At 36.5% G+C, this 22032-nt stretch overlaps 1 protein-coding gene across 1 annotated transcript in view; it reads right to left on the minus strand.

The window, feature by feature from the left end:
• The window catches only part of IQCK (IQ motif containing K), a 37422-nt gene that overhangs the window by 8233 nt on the left and 7157 nt on the right, over nucleotides 1–22032 (minus strand). The window contains exons 5-8 of the mRNA XM_071444139.1: nucleotides 21271–21323; nucleotides 21080–21157; nucleotides 12188–12272; nucleotides 6178–6289 (exon numbers count right to left, since the gene is read on the minus strand). Of these exons, the coding sequence (XP_071300240.1) occupies nucleotides 6178–6289; nucleotides 12188–12272; nucleotides 21080–21157; nucleotides 21271–21323 (328 nt within the window). The remainder of the gene's footprint in view (nucleotides 1–6177; nucleotides 6290–12187; nucleotides 12273–21079; nucleotides 21158–21270; nucleotides 21324–22032) is intronic.

Below are 22032 nucleotides of genomic sequence, written 5' to 3' on the forward strand. Positions count from 1 at the left end.
CTTTCTCTCCCTACTCCACCTCCCCCCTTCTTTTTTCTTTAACCAAAAGTCTCAAATCTTGTTTTGCTGCAGGACTATTTGGAGGCTTTATTTTTCAGCTGGTGACAGCCTTTTCTCCAGGCTTCTGGAGAAAAGCTCCACATCCCATAGTTATAAACAGAAATTTGGGGTTTGCTTATCTAAATGGTTTACAAAAAACACCAGCAGCATTTTCAATAAAAATGCTCCAATGTTTTTCACTTTAAGGATAAAAGCGGAAAAAGGAAGATGATTGCAGAACCCATGAAGAATTTCTCCTCTCTTAAAAAAAAAAAAAAGAAAAAGCAAACAAAAATATGTTTATATAATTGCAGAAGAATCACCAAATTGCAATTTTCCTTTTTTTCCATTATTAACAAGTGCAGAGGAATGAGTGAAAGTACAGCTTTGGTACTGGAGGATTAGGTCAGACTTGTGCTCACAGGCCCACTGCTGAGCCTGTGGAAGCACACTTAGAAGGCCACGTGCTGCAGTTTATCTAAATGATCATCTTTCCTTCTTATTTTTTCAAACATTCCCAACGTAGTTTCAGAAATTAAATGTTACTGTAATCTTTATACATTTTCAAAGATGTCTGAGTCCAGGGTGTGGACCAATAAATTGGATTCTGTATCATGAGTCTTATGACTTTTATCACTACATTCTCAGCTGTTAGTGCCAAGATTAAACTTTCAAAAACATCTCAAGCATTTTGAATTAAGCTTGATGAAAACCACCAGCACATACTCTGCCTTCGGTACTGCTTTGTTCTTTGATTTTCTTTTTTTTTCTCTCTTTAAAAAAAAGAAAATTTAAGGTCTTCTTCTATGTAAGTCAAATTTTATACATGGGCTTTTAAATCAAAAGCAATCATATATATGTCCCCATTTAAAACCATTTAAACCATTTTGACTGCAGCACTTTTGCTTTCAGAAAGAAAAAACCAAATACCTGTAAATACAGTAATGTTAAAAAAAAAAGGAGAATGAAATTATTTAATTATTTTAAGTGCAGTGTCCTAGTGACAGCAAGCAGCCTTCCACTTTTAACCTGTTTATAAAGCTTAGTTTGAAACCAAATTATTAGAAAAAATACATTCAACATATAAGATCTTAATATATATATATATGTGTGGACATAAATTTGTTTTATAATAAATCAGATTAAAAGTGTAAAACCATAGAATATGAGGAGGTCATCACTTTCAAGAATTCCATTATGAGATTAATTAAAGAATTAAGCTGCAGTAAAAGGAGGGCAGATTAAATTAAAACAAATTATTTTGTTTCAAAATCTTCTTCAATTATTTCAACCACCCTTGGTGAAAGTAGCAAGGGAAAAAAGAAACTCTCACATAAAACTGATTAATTCCTTACATTTTACAGGGCTGAATTTTCCTGAATAAACCACAGAGATGCAGTCTTTATGAAATCCATTAGCTATTCAGACTATGCCTTTCCTAATCCAACATTATTACCTGCAGTAATTTTAAATATTATCTTAAGCCTAGTGTAAGATTTCCCATTTATAAATATATCCTCTTTTCAATATTTTCTTTGGGAAACGACTCAGTCCTACAAACATGCATGTGGCTGTAACTTCATAAGGATGTTTATGGAATGAATTTAAAGAAATTTCACAGTGTAGCCATTTTTTTTTTCTGGGTTCTGAATGTAATATTTTTCTCTTCTCCAATTAATTCTGCTTTGATGTGATATGATTGCATACAGGCATCCTTCAAAAGAATGCAGACTGGATTTCTCCTGTTCAGTTTAACTTCAGTTGAACAAAGCTTTTGAATCCTGGTTCAGGTGGAGGCATCACAGCTGCAGCAGGAGTGAGTGGCTGCATTTCTCTGCTTCTTGACACTGTGCATCTGTTCCTGCTCTAGCACCAGAAATATGCAGCCTGTTCTCCCTTATATCTCATTTATATTTGCAAGGATTTTCCAGAGCACCTCCATTTTGAGTTCTGCAGAGTATTGCTGGATGCATCTTCCCAAGGGAAAAGATTATTGCCATGAAAGAAGTATTTTTTAAACCTCTCCATATAGGTAAGTAATAACTCCTACTGCCAAAGGAAAAATACAGCTTGGAAATTGAATAGAATGTAAAAGAATATTCCCTCCTGTATCTGGAAATCACCCTCCTCACCTGCTGTGAAGATTACTTTCTGTCTTATTTTGATTTAAGTGCATTTTCCACACACTGTGTCCTCTTTTACACAAGAGCCTTGCAAAGCCCAGGCTATGGTTGATTTGTAAGACCTGCCAGCTAACAGGGTCACAATTGGTATTGCCATAAACCCAGGAATATTTTTTCCTTGACTATTTTCCCTAAGAATACTGATTTTTTAAAGTAAAATTTCACAAATTTTATGCTGGTAAGAACAAGAAAAAAATCCCCTTAGGACACAACATAGCTGGAAATAATGTTTGTGTAACAGCAGCAATGTCCTTCCAACAGCAGAGAAGTTACCCCTGCAATAGAGTGTCAGCAATGTTTGGTCACATAAGTGATGAAGATTTTGGTATTTTCTTTTAAAAGTTTAAGGATTTTTCAAATTCCTTTCATTGTAGGACAGGCACTTTCATTTCCAGTGCTGTCCTATCCATACTAAATCTGCACAAAATGGTGCTCAGAACCAAAATCTGTCACTCACATTCTCTGGAGGTTGAGTTTTAATTAACTGTATTTTCTATAGAAAGCAAACAATTTTTTAATTCTGTAAAAAATTGTGGAACAAATTTATCCCATCAGCTGTGCTATATTAGAGAAAATTCCTTCTCCCTTCAGGTCTAAAGCTGTGAGTCACAAAACTGAGTCTTAAGTGTTATACTTATCTCTACATTTTCAGTCTGAAATTGTTCAGAGTAAGGACTGTCATACCTTAAATATAGATCATTTTGTGGAATGTAATTTTACACAGCAGTGGAGCAGTATAGCAAATAAAATGTCAGCCAAGAATGCTCTGGCTTTATGATCCTGGATACATGCTGAAGGAAACACACGTTTTTCTTTGCACTCAAAAAGAAATTTTGCCAGAACATGCATTAAAAGAGGTCAACAGTCCTGCAAGGTGCTGTTAATGCATAAAGTAATTTTCATGCAGTTTCACACTTTCTATCCTAGAGCACTTTGCAAAACTAATAATAAAGAGTATAAAAGATGGACTGAGGGACGACTAAAGAACTTCACTGGAGCAAACAGGGAAGTATCTCCTTACTATCCTTTTATAAGTATCACATACAAACACATTTTCATAAAATTATGTTTTTACCTAGAACAGACCCTTGCAATAAGGTTTCATTGTGCTGAAATCTCAACAAAGCAGACTCTGCCTGTTAGCTCACATTAACTGAGTCTTTGGCTGATATTTCCATGGAAGGTATGCTGATCTTTCTAGTAGTGTCAATAGAATCACATTACTGCTCGAGTCATCATTTTCTAAAAGCTATTTGGCAGCTCACCATTCATCCCCTACAGTTAGATTCAACACTGTTTACAGCATCTAATAAACAGAGTTAGTTACATACAAATTAAAGAGATCCTTCATTATTTTTCCTAATGTGGTTAATTTCATAATAAAATGCTGTATCTACTTAAAAATGCAACTTTTTCTTTTTTGACCATGAATCTTAATGCTTTAATTGTGATATCTGAGGTTTTAGTAACAATAAATGCTTTGTCTGCTTAATACAGAGTTCAGTGGCTTAATTAAAGGGGATTAATTGAATTAACCAAATTAATTAATTCAGTTAAACCAAATGCTTAGAAAGACAAGGTTAAAAAGTAGTTGTGTTCTGCTATTCATTATTGTGTGAGTGTTCACCATCCACTCCAGCACAAAGTCAGCTGGGCTGGGTGGAATCACTGGTGAAAGCAGTTAAACTAACCTTGCTGACTTTACACTGAAATTGGGTTTAATGACACTAATAAACAGCAGGATAATAAGAGCAGAAAAAAGAGCAGCTGGAGCACTAACAAAATGAATTATGGCATCACAGCTGAGATTGATAATGAAAACCCCTGGACAGTAACTTCTCCAACTCGTACAGCTGTTTCCAAATAGCCATCTGCCTGGGCCCCAAGGCTATTTGATGTGGGGATACTCTTAAATTAACTTAACAGAGCTCAGTTAAGAAATTACAGAAACAGTGTGATAATATCGAAAGCTGATGTGATATTAGCAATATAAACTTATTCTGGTTGAAGAAAAAAAATTGAAAAGGGGTAATTTTGCAACTTTCTTTGATGTGATGAAACAGCTGTGTGTCCTAGAGTCCTAAAATAAATTATTTGATGACAGGAAAGCTCTGTGAGAGTGATTAAAAGGAAATTTGTTTTTCCTTTTGAAACAATTGGCAAAGGAAGTCTTACCACTACATAAGTCTCCAAAACAACCTAAGTATAGTTTATAGGAAGATTAAATTTCCTCAGACACAGGAGATTTTTAATCAATTCAACTGTCAAATGACACAGTCCACCCTTAGCCCCTATTTTTCTTCATTGCAGTATTCTGAGAATGACTTCACCTTGTCCTCTGAAGATGAACTTGTAATTTTCCCCTTTAAGATTTTACATGCATGAAGACTGCAAACTATGACTGTGTAATCATCTAATATCATATTCATCTTTTTCCACACTGGTGTGTTGTGAATATATAGGTTTGTCTCTCAGAAGTGGGAAACATGCATACCTAACTTTTGCTGGTATCATGGACAATGGAATGTGAGAAAAAACATGCCTTGATGAGATGATAAAAATATTAACAAACTGAAAACAGAGTCCAAGCCACAAACATTAAATTGCAATCACTTAAAAGGCATTAGCAAGCCTGCAAGGTCAACCTCTATCATTATCTCCAGAAATGCAATTTCCAACAATTAACACTGACAGAATTAACTATGTATTACAAAGAGAAAAATCCATCTTTTATGTTTTGAATTTATGAGAATAATGTTATGATAGCAAATTTGAATTCAGTGTTTTCAGATTCTTAAAGCCAGATATATCTGTGGTTTCTTTTAAAAAGAAAAGATGCCTACATTTTTTAACCGAGTCAACTCAAAATAAACTGTAGTAGAGAGGCTATGAAATCCCACTTGAAGAAAGCTGGTTGCTCTGCCAAAATTTTCTTTCTATGTCAGTCAAGTCTGCTGGAAGACAATGTCTCACTGATTTTGTCTTTTCATCATTTTTGTGCTCTGTTATTACATGATTTAATCTTCTAGATCTAAGCTACTAAAACCAAGAATTCTACTTCCCTTACAGCATATGAACACCCCATATATACAAACACATATAAACACAGTTTTTCCTTGCTGTGATGAATGATTTTGTTCCTAAGAATTAATTATTTTCATTTAAATATCCTATAAAAGAACCTATAAAATATCCCTCAGGCAATTTCAAGGATTGGTAAATAAAACCCAATATTTCATAATTAAAACTGCAATATAAATATAAATAAATGTTTGGAAAATCTACAGAGCCCTTGTAACAAATTCCTATCACCAAAAATTATCACTCTCCTGTTGTTCAGGGCAAAGATGATGATTATTATCTGTGTGCTTAAGTGAATGGTAACTTGGCCCTGTCAGTAAAGCCTTGTCCACAAACAGCACAAAAAAATAATACATTACAGTGCCAGAAGCAATCTAGCTTTATTGCTCTTGGCAATTTTTTAGGTTGTTTGACTTTGTTTTCTATTTTTTTCTTTTTAGAACTGTACAGACCAAATTCTGCTGTAAATAACTACAGGAAAATGCCAATAGAATATTTACCAGATAAAAATTCCACAGTCCAGAAAAACTGTACTACAACCCATCTGGTAACAATCAGCTTTACATGATGAGTAGCTGGTAGGTGTCTAATCCTGCCCTACAAAATACTGTGCCAGCAAATTGTCATAGTTTTCCAAAAGTATTGAATTTAAGCCCTATATTGTATTTTTTCATTGCCACTTTCAGCTGCACAGGCAACTCAAGTAGAGTATTGACTGTAAAGAAAGAGCCAACATTTCCACCAGACATTACCTTCTCTCTCAGTGTCCTACTGTGTGGCCTATTTTTTAGACAACTCAAAGTATAAAAATTCAACACAATGTAAAAAACAAACAAACCAACCAACCAAAAACCCCACAATTTAATTCACTTACCTTTGGCTTCCTGTTTAGCCCAGAATTTTCTCACCACCTCATGAATGTACCTCTCCTCTCTCAGCTTCTTTTGCCACTGACGGAGCTCTTGTATTTCACTATCACAACGAACCTGGGAAAGGGGAATCAGAAAAGAAAACTAAAATTGTATACCTTTGTGTTATCCAGGATGAGAATACAATTTTTTTCACAAGGCTGTGCCTGGGCAAATATGTGACAGCCATCCTCTTTGCTGGGCCTGAGGTAAAAGCAAAATCCCAGAGGTTTACAGTTTTCAGCTTACAGAGAAATAAAATCCACATAATTGACAAATCCAATTGAAAACATAAATATGTCTATTAGAGGATCACTTTGATTACCAAGGACTCCTGGGAATGAGATTGCAGTGAGATGCTAATTCTCTGAGTTAATTAAAATTTAAAGCCTTATGCTGAAGGGTATTAGTGCCTTTAGTAAAGCATAACACTATAAACCAACCCACTGACCAAAATAATAGAGCAGAAGAGGAGTCTGAAGGGTCATGCAGAAGAAAATTTATTCCATCAACCTGATTCACACCTGCCATCAGCTGCAAATAGGCTGACTGGCAATCCCACCCACACAATTTTCACAAACAGGAGAGCCATTAATCTGTTATAAAGTAATTGGACTGCATTACATGGTACCTATTCTTTGTCAGTCAATCACCCCGTGAAAGGCATAATTCTGCTTCCACAAAAAAAAAAAAAAATACAACAGCCAAAGGCCTTGATTTCATTTAGATGTAAGCTGAATTCTTCTAGTATTGTTTCTGTACTGGTGTAGTTCCCACTAACATAGAAGTGAACTAGCTCTGCATCAACAGCTTTTACCACTCTGCTACTTCCACTTGTTGTAGCAGATTTGATTAATTAGCAGAGTGTTCCCCACTGCTGGCATTCACACAATTACTGCCTCCAGTACATGAGATCCTGTCCTGAACAGGAGTGGAAAGGGTCATGCCAGCATCACCTTGGACACTGGGGATCATTCTCTTAGTCATAAATTGTAATAGAATTATTTTTAAAATGCAGTTTCTGGGGTTGGGGTTTTTTTCCTAAATGTTACATATAAAAATGTCATTCTGTTTCAGGACTACATTCAGAGAAGCTGAGGCTGCCCCATCCCTGGCAGGGTCCAAGGCCAGGCTGGATGGGGCTCTGAGCATATGCTCTGGGGGAAGGGGTCCCTGCCCATGGCACAGGGATGATCCATGATGATGGCACTGGATGATCCTTAAGGTTCCTTCCAACCCAAACCATTCCATGATTCTAAGGTTCAATGTCCCAGTAATTCAGTCTGAAGTGCAACAACATGGTAGAAACAAGCAGCAATAAGCTTAGTTTCTCCTGGACACATTTTTGCTTGCAGGAAGATAATGACTTAGTTCCCTAGAAAATTTCCAAATAGAATTGTATATCTTGTATTCTTAGAGGATATGGTGGAGAGCTTGTTCTGTGACCTGAACTCTATTATTTGCTCTTCTCCATTACACTCTGCTTTTCTCCCACTTTACTGAGACACATACAGAGCAAAGAGCACAACTTAGTTTTCCACTAGTTATAGAAAACCCCAAACCTTAAAGAAAAAAGTTTAAATTATTTATCAAAAGTATTCTTTCCTCACAGGATTTCTCCTATGTGCTGCAGCTAAGAATGCAATAAACAGTAGCTGAACTCCCATAGCACTTTTCAATCCACTTAGAAGAAGATAACTTGCTATGTTTCAGACAGTGCACTGGCAGGGCAGAAATACAATGCAAGGTTACTTGATCAATAAAAACAGACAAGACTTTTGCTCAGTGACTTGAGATCAGATACATCTTAGAGCTCCAATAATATTTTATTATACTGATATAGTTCTGTTGTATCTTCTATAAAAGTTATAAGGGCTTCTTACAAGGTTTCTATGAAATTTTAAAAATTAAAGAAGTTACAGCTACAAATGACATCTTCAGCTATACAAAAAAAAAAGATAATGTTCTATTAAATCCATCAAATACTATTTTCAAACATAAAATATAATCCAAACACAGGATAATTTCTTTAGGCTTGCAAGAGACATTTTTTCCTTTATGCTGTCATGTATGCTTTTATAAGCCAAATAATTCTTTGTTACATGGAGTCAGTTTGTCTGCACAGGAAAGGGTTAAGGAAATGCTTAGGGGACACAAGCATATAAATGACAGAAGTGCAAGAGGCAGGGAGATAGAGAAATTACTACCTCTATATCCAAATATACAATTTCTGAGAACATGATGTGTCCATTTGCAACCCCAGCTGTGTAAGACCTGTATTTTGGCCCATGACAGGGCCACAGCTGTCTCTGTATATTGAACATAAAGACAATAATTCCTAACAGTTAAAAGATAAAAGGCAAGTATAGTAGCTTCTGTATAGTCTCCCAAAGCAAATAAAGCAGTGGCAGAGCAGTGAAATACCCAGGGAAATACAGAGTTCTGAGATAAAGGCAGAGTCAGGTACTCAAATACTCCAAAGTCAGCATTAAATCCAAGCAGTAAAATGAGCTCCCAGAACAAAATGTCTTTTTAGAAAAGTGACCAGAAAAGGAAAAAAGAACACAGATATGCCACCTGCAGTAAAACAGGTGACAGGAATGTTACAAAATACACTAACAAGTTCCAAATATGCTTAATAGATTACAGTTCAGCATAGTTATAATGCAGTTTAGCCTACTGATAATGCCTTAGAAAGTTCTGCTTTGAAACCAGAAATGCTGGCATGATGAAAAAGCCATGACTTAGCAGCAAAATCTCCAGGCAAATAAAGAGAGAGTCAAGAATCTTTTCCAGATTTTCCAATGTGTCTCCTGCAGGCCAGCACTGCCTGCAACCCTGGAGGGCTCTGAGCTTTGAAGGGAGACTTCACTCCCACACTTGCTGAAAATAACAGGGAATATTTGTGTGACCTTCTGGGTTTAGGCCTTTGCTGGTAGCCACAGCTTGCTGGAAAGCAAGATAAACTGTGATATAAACTTTATATAAACAGATATAAACTGAAATGGTTTTATTTTATATTGTGATAGCAAAAGTACAACTACGCCTTGTGAAATACAAAGCAAAACTGGAGCATTTTTATCTTCAGCTTTTGCTCAAAGGATGTGTATAAAATAGCACTGAATATTTACATAATGCTGTTCAATTTCAGCTCTAAGATATTACAAGATTTAGTCCAAACCCCCATGTTTTCAGTGCTAGGTGAGAACATGTAGCACAGCAGATAAGGATAACACTAAAGGTTCACTCAGAGACATCAGAGGAAATTCTATTAATGAAAAATTTCTGTTAGTCTGGAATAGTTATGCAAATTTCAAAGATTAAAAAGAGCCCATTAAAAAAAAAAAAAGGCACTAAGCAAAGATTCTGTAGTAGAGGGGTGAAGGAATATATCACATTTTTCTGGAAAAGTGCCTGGAAAATTGACACCAAGCTGAATATTGCCTTGGCCTGTGACAGATGAATGGAACCTCAATAAAAACGATATGGAAAGTGAAAAGGAAGAATTCTGATGACAGAGCTGTCTCAAGTCTTACTTGGGTGCTCCTCCTGGCCCTCTCAAGATGATGTCCTCCTTTCTGTGATCTTCTCAGAGAACTCAGCAGATCTATTTTCCACTGCTATTTGTTGAGGAATTCCTTTCTTGATTAAACTTGAAATAATTGTCAGAGTGCCCATCAATGTCTTTGCATGAAAGATTGTAGCAAGGGCTTGGTTGATGGCAGCCATTAATTATTACTACAACAATTAAACAAGTGTTTTTCTGAAATGTGCTGCAGATAAGGATGAATTTACTGTTTTGATCATGCTTTATTCATCAGAGTTCTCAATATTCTGTAGCTTTTTTCCCCCTTTACACAGAAAACCTTTATTGCCTGATCCATTTTTGCATTTTTTGCCATGTGTTTTTGATACTGGCATGCTCAGACAGCTGGAGGTAGCAGAAACAAGTGAAGTACCAAGAGAAGACTGATGCTCAGTCAGTTATATAACTAGATAAACTCTACTGCTTACTGATGTGCCTGAATCAATATGGTCAAGAAAATACCTCAAAAAATGGTCTGAATCCATAGAAAAGGTGTCCTAGAAGAACAAGGATGAAGTACCTGTCTCTCAATCTCACTGTCATGTTATCTGTGTGCTCATGTTTAATTACCCAGCATTATCACACTGTGTCAATTTTTATTTCAAAAGCAGTATTTCAAAATTCTAAATCCTCTGAATTATAAAACAAGGTTTAATGAAAAACTTCAGAAAACAGTTTAAAATTTTGACACAAAAATATCTTTAGAGTGCAAAAAGGCATTATTTGTAAGTATTCAGTAATTATCAGTTATTAACATTAATCAGTGTTAGCTGAGTTATTTATTTTAAAAGCAAATAATCTGAGTTCTTTCGTAATTTTTCATAATATACTTATCATTAATGTGATGAAATCCTATTTAAGCTTAGTGTTCTCTTAATCTGCAAGCCAAGGATAACACACTGCTTTATGTAGTAATTTGGTACTAATGATTTTTATTTTATATTCTGATTGCAATTTTTAATTTTTAAAACCCCATGTTCTTTCACCTCAAATAAGGTAAAACATTAATAGCTAATTTTATAGCCTGAATTCTTTTTTGTCTCCTACCTTTTATAGGAGACATAAAAAAGAATAGAATTTTTTATAGAATTTCTCTCTCATTTCTGGGAATTGGTTTAGAATGATAAATACCAGGGTGAAAACCCTGAAGTTCATCTTTGCAGGGAAGGATTGTGCCCTTCACAAGCTTTCAGAGCAGCAGAAGATATCTGAGCAACCTTGCAGTGTTCAGCAAACAGAACTGTTATTGGATAATGGCTGCCCCCACTGTAAGGATGCCTGCAGGGATTCTGTCAGTGCTAATTCATGTTAGTGTCAATGCTGTCTCTGTTTAAAAAAAGAAAAATAATGGGAAACAAACAAGCAGAAAGTCACAAAAATCCATCAGTCAAGAAGAACATTTCAAGGTATTTCATTGTCTTTGGCTGCACAGCACATTATGGGAGCCACTTATATATTCATGCTTGTTAAAAATAGTCGAGAATTTAACAGAGAGTGTTTTAAACTGATTGTTATTTAAAGAACACCTGACATCCAGAGATCTCTCACTGTCCATCACAACAAAATTGCTGCTATATCTGGAGGCTATTTAGAAGCTTAAGTTTTGATAAAGGAAGTCAAAGACATTTCTTTATCACCAAAGTCACCTGAATTTCAAGTCCATTTCTTCCTGAAGTGTGAAGGTATCAGAGCTTTAAAAAATATATTTGACAGAACTTTTTCAGGATTTTCAAAATAATTTATTTAGTATCCAAGGGTTAGCATGGCTGTTACCCTCCAAAATAATAGCATTGGACAATTTTCTTTGTATTTATTTTATGCACCTTGCTTTTCCCTCTTAAACTGGAATGGCACTAGTGCTGTGTTACTATTGAGTCTTACAACATCTGCTTGTCATTTTGTTTCCCTTTTCCTTGAACAACATCCTTCATGTCTCTCATAAATCTCCATTCTTGGTCTCAATTCCTTGTCTTTTCTTTCTGGATGCTTTTTTTTCTCAACAGACCTCACCAATCCTCCTCATGCATCTCCACACTCACCAACATATCCCTGCATGAAGCAAAATACCACTTCATCCTTGAGAGCTACCCCAAGCAGCTTTCAGTTAAAGAAAGAAAATTGTTCGGTGTTAATTGTACTTTGGAAAATCGAATTTCTGTGGATTTTTCTGTTGTTGAGGAAAACAGTGAGATTACATCAGCATAAATGCCTGTGAAAAAATTGAAGTCACTAGGCATAAGGCAGAGCAACATCCAAAGCCAATGAACCATAGGGGTCTCAGCAGCTATTTATAGTATCCCCTACTTAAAATTTATGTAAGGATTTTCCCTGGGGCCTTCACAGTCCTACAGTTTTCAACATCAAGCACAATAATTATAGATTCCTCTTACCCGATAACCTCTCCAGAAGGACTGGATTAGTATGCTTGCTTCTTCTTCTGATAGAAGCAGAGATAGAGGAACTGGTGGTCTAGGACTTAAAAAAAAATAAATGTAACAGGCAGCCTATAAATGTAAAGCACTTTCTTCCTTAACAGTATATTTTATCAAAAAGAGAAATGTTGTTCAGGAGCCTGAAAGACAGAAATTCTTATTGCTCTGGAAACAAAATGCACTAAGAATGTCTCCTTTTCAAATATATTATTATACACACTACAAGAATTCCTTCTTAAAACAATAATGTACAAATGGCACATCAAGCAGAGTCATTTTTCTTATTCTTCTACATGTGCTTCAAAGTGCCCCTATTATGGTAAGGTTTGGGGTGGCAGTGGGAGGTGGGCAAGGGGAGCACTCTGCCATTTGGAAAGCAGGGAAGGTTTTAGTGTGTGTGTGCAACAATGAACAGACTTACATGTAAATGTTTATTACATGAAATACACAGAATATAAACATATCTTAGCACATTCATTTACATTATAGTGTCACTTTAAATTAAAACAGGCTGGAAAATAATGATTATTGTATCTGCATAGCATGAACCCATGTTTAGAAATGTCTAAACAAGTTCTTAAAGTGCTGAAATTTTACTTTTGATGCCATGTACACTTTCTTTTGGTGATAAAAGAATGTAATACATTTGTGAACTCAACCATTTTCAGCCAAAATATATGGTAGCTTGAAAGCACATTTGGTGAATCTGTTGCTACCAATTTTAATGGGAACAAGCTAGTAATTAAATTCAGCCTCAAATGACTATATCAAACCTTGCTTCCCAAAAGCCATTTTCTATGGGTGTTGACTTATTTCTCAGACATAATGATAAAAAAATCATCCCTTGGAAAGGACAAAACAAAATTTACTTCTATACTGTCTTTCAGGAGAAATGTAATTTGCATCCAAAGAACTACAGTGTAATAACACTGCAACTCATGAAAATACCAGCTCTAAAGAGAAGCCTTGGCACAGCATTAGAATGGCTGCCAAGAGCCACTCTCCCTGCATGGGGAACAGACTGAACACAGCCTTGACTTGGAAGAACACAACACGATGAATTTGGATGCAGCACCCACCTACAGACACACACAGGCCATTTATTTATGCAGTCTTACATTTTCTGGCTAAAATTCTGCAATATCTTTTGGAAATTTATTTATGGCATATTACAGGCCAAGCTAGGAGGCTTGACAGCTTACATTTTCCTTTCACTTAATTTCATTCATATTAGTCTCTGCCCTAGTAAGCTTCCTATGTTCTCTGACATCTTTCTCTTAGGGCTTGTCTTCGCTGCAGGAGCATTTCCACTTGGAGCACAGCCTCAGCTCTTATCTAATGCTACACTGACTCCACTGGCTCAGCCTGTGTACTCAGCTAAATTGGTCTCATCATCATGTCAGCTGGGTTTTGGCCTACATTTATTTTAATGTGAAGTAAAACCTTGGTCTGTTTGGAAAAGTCGAAATAAGGCAAAAATAAAAAGCAGTCTCTCCATTGAGCTGAACTGTCTTAGCCCTGTGAATATTAATTAGCATTTCTCCTGCTCAGGGGAAATCATAAGTGCTGGACAAGCAAGGCTTCCTGAGATAACAGCTTCTTATAATCAGACTTAAAAATCTGAAGCTGGACTGTGCTGGTTTCCTGATAGGCTTTCATCCTCTGTTCTATTTTAGATCTTTTTGAAAACCAAAACTTAGGGAAAATCACAGGAAGACCTACATATTTTACAGCAGTTATATCAAAGCACTGAACTTTCTCTAGGAATAAGTACATCTCTAAAGAACAACTTGAGATTTCTCCTAGCCTGCAACTCTAGCATTTCCTTGCTTTCATTTTGAAATTATAAAAATGTCTAGCTTATAATGCAACACTAAAACTGAGAAAACAATATAAAAAATCAAGCAAGAACAGGATTAAATTTTTAGTAAGACAGTCATTGGCAGATATCAATCCTTTCAATGGCACAGCTTTAAAGACCAGGTGTCATGCCAGGTCCAGTTTGGTCTAAGGGAATAAATGGAGAATATACACAATTGTCTGCAGGTCAAATAAAAATAGAATCTGAGCAGAGGCAATCACCCCTCAGCAGCCAAGGAGGGGAAGAGGAGTCTGTCATTTGTGGCAGAAGACAGCTGGATGCCTGCAAGATGCAAACTGACAGTACAATGCACACTGACTGCATTCTGCTTATTTACTCCTTGATCATGCACAATCTTAAAAACCCACATATGAAACACTATTATGAAACATTATTATCATATCTATTGAAATATACATATATTATTAAACACAAGTTGCACCTGTAAAAGAGCATTAAAAAAAAAAGATTTTTCGTAAGTATTTTATTTTAGCAAATCTGCATAAAGCAGACACTGACCAAAGTTAAATTCTAGAAACATGTTTCTTGCTTTCTGAGCAAACTTGTACAGATCTTGATTCTGTGAGCTATTCACTACTTATAAGACATGATGAAAGTGGAATTTCACACCCAGAAGATACAAAACAGACTTGCATTACATAAATGTAGGAGGCATTGAAAAAGGTTCTTAATGAAGACATGTATTTGATTTCCCCATGGACAGAAGATTGGGTTCTCAAAGAATTCTGAAAAGGGAGGAAAAGAATCCCTTCATTTTCTTGTCTCCAAAACAGACAAAATAATCTCTGGGGCCTCATAGTCACAGTGAAGGGCACTGAATTCATCCAGTATTTCCACACACTTATGCCCAGAAACTCTGATTATCTTCACATTCCCAATATGTCTTACAAATAGGCCTGATTCCTTCTTTGGAAACAAAATATAAGATAAAAATTGTAATGAAGAAAAGGTTCAGTGTACATAGTTCAGGGTTTTGTAATGGCTCCTCCTGCTCCAGCCTGGTCCCTGACAGCAGCAGAGCCCCAGAGCCAGGAGCCTGCAGAGAGCAGCAGAGCCTGGGGCTCAGGTGAGCCTGGAATCTCCAGGTGCAGCCATGGGATGGCCTGGGCTCCCCTCTGCCTTTAGAAAGCTCTTCTCTAGAAATACTGAAGCAACCCTAATGCAAAGGATGAGGCCTCCTAAGTTTCACTATAGTGGCCAGAGCCACATTCACTTCACCTTTAGTTTGACTGTGATGGTTATTGTTCTGGAGTATTTACATCAGGTACAGGCAATGACAGAGACACTGAAAAATTCATAATCTGAAGGAACAGATCACAGAACAGGGATAAATACAAGACACACAAGTAATCGACCATGGTGATCTGCATAATTCTTCAAAAAAGGATTCTGAGAAAGTCTTTGTTTTGGGAAATATACAAAAAAATCATGTGCTGGTCTGAATAACCAAAAAAACTCTGCTAGAAATTTCTCAAAGTACTTATCTTTCATATTTGCAGTATTTCTTATTCCTAATCAGAGAATCTAGAAACACTACAGCAACAGCTGCCTTCTTTAGGTCTTTCTCTTACATTCCTATCCAGAACCCCAAAAGTGTGCAATAATGAAAAAGTATTGTTTTGATACAAAATAAATGTCTCAAAAACCTCTGCTTATAAATACAACTAAGGTCATTTACCTAAAAAGCAGGAAAATGGTGGTTCATAAGCAGTCAAACACTGAAGTACTGATTCATCTGACCTGGTATTTAAAATCAATTACATATATTGATCAATATTACAAAGGCATTGTATGAGTCTCTCAGATTTCCAGGGAAATATTCCCACAGACATTTGACAAAAATACCCTGGAACATTTTCACAGGTCAAACAGAGTGTGAACTGAGACCTTTCTTTGTAACATTTTCAGTATGAATACAAATATTCCATAGTCAGAAATAAATTCCTAACCACTAGTTTTCTTTTGCAACAATCTAAATGCACTAGAATAAGATTATTAGTATTTGAGAAAAAAAATCCTTACAATATACAAGAAAACATTTTAGTGCATTATATGGAGAGTAAATTTTTGAAGGATTGTAAATGTGGGAATAACCAAATTTAGACTTCTAGTTGCAGGACTCTGAGCTCTTCTTCTCTATCATCTTGTCCAAATAAAAGCCCCTTTATACTGTCAATAGTGAACTGAATTTAAAAATTTTATAAATACATTTGAGAGTGTTATCAAAGTGACCATAGTGATAATATGCATTTAGCTGTTAAACACATACCAACTATTTATGTACTTGCTTAACTATTTATAATGAAGAAAAGACAAGACAGTGTGGAGCTAACATGAGAAAGTTGTTATGTGTGGAGGCAGAGTCATGTAAGCAACAGGAGACTGAGGCAGAACAGGTGATTTGTAACCAGAATGTCAGAGGAATTACAGGAAGCACAGCAAGAAATCCTTGTAATGAGAACATGCCAAAAAATAGCAGAGCAAGAATCTTTTTTCTTCACTTCTGTCTGAAAATGGCAGTGGATTTCTTGCCTCAGCAGGCTCTCCTTGGGAGGACATGCCCATTTACTGCTCCAGCTCAGCTCTCCTGTGCTTGCATACTTGCCACATATTTTGGAAGTCACAAAGCATTGCCTCAGCTTTCTCTCTCACAGGACCAATATTTATGCAGTCTGTGAGAGTGTCTGTGGGCCTGGGCTGAAGGAAACCAAACATGGACCTGTTCCAAAGGCCACTCATGTCAATGGGAAAATTCCCCTCTATGTTTGTGTACTTTAGGTCAGACTTTGTATGCTGAAAACATGAAAAACTCCCCTTAGTGATCCAACAGCAGCATTAGGAAGATGTCACAAAGCACTTACAAGTTCTCAGTTTTCTCACTGCCATTTTGACAACTTTTACATAAATTAAAGCATTTTTAATGTATCAGATATTACAGCCATAACACCTTCAACCCCATAAAGCACCACTACAAAATAGAAATATTTTACACAGAAAATTTCTGCAGTCTTTCAACACACAGTTTTCAAGTAAAAAATCTCTCCTTTGTTAACTTGAATTCTGCCACATTACTTCAATGGCAATTTTTACTTGGAAACACACAGAATAACATCCACAGAGATGTATTTTTTGGACTTTCTGTTATTACAATAAAATGTTATATAAAGCTCAAATTACTAAAGAAAATTAAAGAAGAACATACAAGGCAAACCAAGCACTCTCCAAACATGGCTGGATTAGACACAAAGCAATGAAATACAGCAGTGTGCAGAAAGCACAGCCTGTAGAAACTGGGCATATTATGGGAAGAAAAAAAATCAGTCACCCGTGCAAAATTACCCCTATTGGCCATCTGAGAGCTGACAATGAAGTCAACTGTAAAGGCAGCTGAGACCAGCAGACTTCACCCAATTAAAATATCTGGGGGAGGGAGAAAAAATAATCAATGTATATATATGTGTATACAGATATTTGGCAAAAAGCCACCACTCCAAATTTAGTCATGGTTTATATCTTAGCTGCCCACTTCAGTAAAACCATGATAAAGTTATTTTCTCTGTGTCTGTACACTTGTTTTGGTACACACAGACAGATTAAACCAGGAAATGTGCCCTTCTGAACTGAGTAGCAAGTAAATATCTCTAATAAAGAGAAGAAAATGTAGATTAAAAAAATCTCGTGAATTATTTTTTTTATCTGAACTTCAAAAGCCAGGAAATGCTTGTTCCTAACATAGGTGCATATACCTACTATACACCAGTTTCTCTCACTGGATGTAAGGTCCAGGGTTATGTTGAACAATGCTATCATGTTATTAAATTTACATGACAGGCTTTTATGTTATCACTGTTTTTCAGATCAGGGGAACAATGTTTTATTGGTTTCTTCATATTTCTTCCATTAAAATGCTAAAGAAGGCTGGGAAATGATGCTGCCAGTTTCTCAGACTATCTATGCCAGAAAAGTAAAATTTCAGAGGGATCAGAACATAATCAGAGCTCACTGACTTTCCTGGCCCCGATTCAGTACACAGAGCTTGATTACTTGCAACTGAGCTTCAGTGCTGCTCAACCAGAAACACACTGGAAAATGCTGACAAAAGGCAACTGTGGTGCTCATTAGCATATTTATAGGATTACAAAACACTCCCGGCTCTAATTCTGTTTCTCCACTGGTTCTATCAGCCTCCAGTGGAGGAGCAGCTACATCACTTTGTGTCCCAGCAAGTGCTGGTTCTGTGCTCAAACTCCACGTTCCTGCCCTCTGAAAGGTGCAGCTGTCCCTTGAGGCAACAGAAATGTCTGCCATGTGATATGGAGATCCCAGTCAGCACTGGAGCTGCTCCTTCCTCTGCTTTTGAAATCTGCTGGGGGAATTGAAGGTTCCCAAGGGATGGAATATTTTGTCAGCACTACTGGTAACATGCAGAACTCAGTGCAAGGCAAGGTGCCTATACTGAGATGCCACAGCTGTTATTACACTAAAGCTGGAAACAAATTCAAATTTTACAAGCTCCTTCACTGACAAAAACTAGGTTTTGAAGGTACAAGGTTTGCATTTAAAATTCTGAAAACTGATGCAGCATTTAGGTCTCATTAGGGAAAAGTAGGCTGCAAGATCTCATTTAGAAATGCATTGCACAGAAAGTGAAGCTCATAAGACTGTGGCTTTGACTATTCTAAAAAATTGAGCTTCAAAGAAGAAACTGGAGGCACTGGAGGAGAGCCAAAAAAGTCATTCTCAAGTATGGAATATATTAAAAAAAGCTGGATCCCGGATAGAACAAAAACAATAGTGCTCTGGGGGTTTTGTGTTTTGGTGGTTTTTTTAAGCATCAGGACTGCTTGGCACTGATAAACCCATCTCAACAGTTGGGATGAGGATGCTTCCCATCAAAATTTGACCAGCACTTTTTAGCATATTGTGTTTTATATATTCTTAATCCTGTTAAAAAAATTAAAACTCCTTTAAAAATAGAAATGGAAATGACAATAAAAAGCATAGAATCAATTACATTTAAGTGTGATAGCTGGAAGGATATAACAATAAACTATTTATGACAAATCCAGGACATAATAATAAATTCTCTTTTTTTATTCTTATTTTATATTGCAGCCTTTCACTTTGCTCCAATAATATTTACTTCAGAAGCAGCATCTTTAAATCTGTAATTTTAGGATAAGATCACTAAAAGTAGTTATTTAATAATAATTTTAATAATTATTATTTTAAGAGCCTAGTTGTTTAGAGGATTTAAGATGAAGGGTATCAACTTAAGTGGGACTCTGACACTCCAGTGTCCTTGTGGAGCTGTCACTCTGTTATTTAGGAGCACCACTACTAACAGAAGCTATGAGTCATCCAGGCTGTGATTCCACAGTGTATTTCTCTTGTTGGCAAAGCTGACTTAAGCAGTTCCTGCCACCACCTCTCTATCTTAGCAGCTCATTTGTTCTATTCACCTTGCCCTGAGCCCTTCATTTTAATCCCTTGTTTGTGCCAATACACAGGTTTGCCACTCTCCAAGGTGAAGCAGACTGGAGAAATGATCTGTTTTCAATAATTGTACAAACCCTCCTCACACATTTTGGCAGAGAGATTCCTAACCCAGAGCAGGGCCCTGATCAGAATAGTCAAGCATCCTAACAAACAGACAAGGTGGTACCAGGGTGCCTACAGGCAGGGTGGGGTGAAGTACAGGAGAGAGCAGGGAATGTTTTGTTCAGCTTTACTTCCAAGAGAAATGTCTGAAAACTGTGATCTTAAAGATTTTATCTTTGGTACAAACATCCATCCTCACAAACCCACGGTACCAAAATGGCTGAACTGGCCAAGGGCTCTTCTGAGTGCCTAAGAAAAGGGTTCAACAAGCAGGCTGCAGCTCATGCTCACTTTACAAAGCATTAAACCACAGCTTTAGATGGGCAACTTGTTGGCAAGGACTGAGTTTGACAGAATGAGCAGATGTGTCCCTGCAGAGGCAGGTTTGAACAGCAAGCTGATGGCTGAAGGTACCAGAGCTCAGATGAAATGGGTCATTCTCCAAAGGGGTCTTGTACTCAGAAATGTCCTACCCAGCTCTGACCACCTCTCAGGGAATCAAAGTTAACCCTTTTGACACAATTGCCACCTTATCCACAAAGACCTGTGATAAGGAGCTTTCCTCTTGTTCCATTGGTGTCTCAAGGTTCCAAGTGTCACAAGTCAAGAATTCAAAGAAGCTCAATTTCCACTTACATCATGTGAAAAAGTAAATGTATCTACAAAGATATTAATCTCTATGTTTTCACCAATTACCAATCCAGATTCCAGTTAAGTTTTCAAATTGAAATTTTTCTTTATTATCTGATCCCTGTTAGTTTCTTATTCCCTCACTGTGGACTAATCCTTTGCTTTTCTCACACAGCAGCTGTATAAAGTAAATGCAGTCTCAAGGACTTTAGCATTTCTCTCATAACTATTGTGCTGTTTGGTTCTAAGAAAATAACAAGGAATATATGATTGAGGCTGCCAAAAACAAGTGCTTGCTTCTCAAAGTCATAAATGTCTGCAGAAATGCATCCTGATGCCAAGGATTGTTACAGGTATCTCAAAAGCAGCTGCTTACAGTTAGGGAAGAATTTCTTGACTACACTCTCAAAGATTTCCATAGGGGGAAGCAGCACTGAAAAAATTGCTTTACTCCTTAGTACAAAGATGTTCATAACACTACCAGACTATTCAAATGTCCTTCATTCTACAATTAAAATGTTTAGGAATTTGAAATTAATTTATCTGTGAACAATTCTGGTACAAAATACCTTGTAAGTAATACACTGGCCAGTTAGAAACTATCACATAGTTCTTTGTTGCACACAGTAAAGGGCATTTTTGAGGGCACAACTGCAACATATTGAGGCTCTATAACTTCTTTGGAATAGCAAAAGAATAAAAGGAAAAAAATTATTCTGAGTACTGCAATAACTTACTGGTCCTTTAGCCAGTCCTTAACAAAAGGAATGGAAAACAATTCTGTGAATGACTCATCTTTCCTCTTTGGATTCTTGCTAAAGAAAAAGGAAAACAACTCATATTAATTTAAATTTCAGCTATTCAATTTGCAAATTAGTGCCTTGGAATCACTGAACATACTTAGTAGCAAGAAATATGAATAACTTACTTGTATAACCACTCAGTTAGGAAATCAGTGGGAATAAATTTGGTTCTTTTTTCCTAAAGACAGAAGACAGTTTCAAATTATTTATTATTTTTGGATTGGTCAGATGTATAAGATAAATTGACTGCTGTTTATTAAATAAAATATACAGTACATTACTCTGTCTACTCTTTATTGCTACTGCCAAAAGTCAGTGGTTCAGCCAAAATTTTAGAAATTTTGTGGAATGATTTCAGGACAAACTATGAGTGAGAAAATTCTACATATATTATCTGGATATTTACTGCAGTATATCTAGAACAAAGACCTCTGAATGGTGCTGCAAGTGGCAACGTCATTGTGAAGAAATTAACAGAACTCATTCAAACATGAAAATATGTTGTAAATTCCTTGCCATTTTGTTTAAAGTTCTATTATCACACTCCAAATACTTCATTTCTTGCACAACACAGAGGGAACATTGATTGGATATTGGCTCCTCCTGCATGGAACCAGCTTGAAGATGTTGTGAATGCACACAGCAGAGTATTGTGTGGCTGCCCTGACCAAAGCATCTGCTGGGTGGTCCAGGAAGGAAGGCAAAACCAAAGGAAGGCTTTTGTCTGTCCACAGCCACAGAAACCATGGGCATTACAGAGAACCAGGTAAAAATTCAAAACCTGGTGCTTCACAGCAAAACATTTGTGCCCTTTGCTCCCAGTTCTCAATCTTAACCAACAAAGAGGATTTTACAAAGTGTTTTGCAGCAGGTTGTCCTTGGGGACT

This window comes from Agelaius tricolor, unplaced genomic scaffold, assembly GCF_023055355.1.
Source record: "Agelaius tricolor isolate 1412-34295 unplaced genomic scaffold, bAgeTri1.0.p SCAF_19, whole genome shotgun sequence".
Classification (NCBI taxonomy): domain Eukaryota; kingdom Metazoa; phylum Chordata; class Aves; order Passeriformes; family Icteridae; genus Agelaius; species Agelaius tricolor.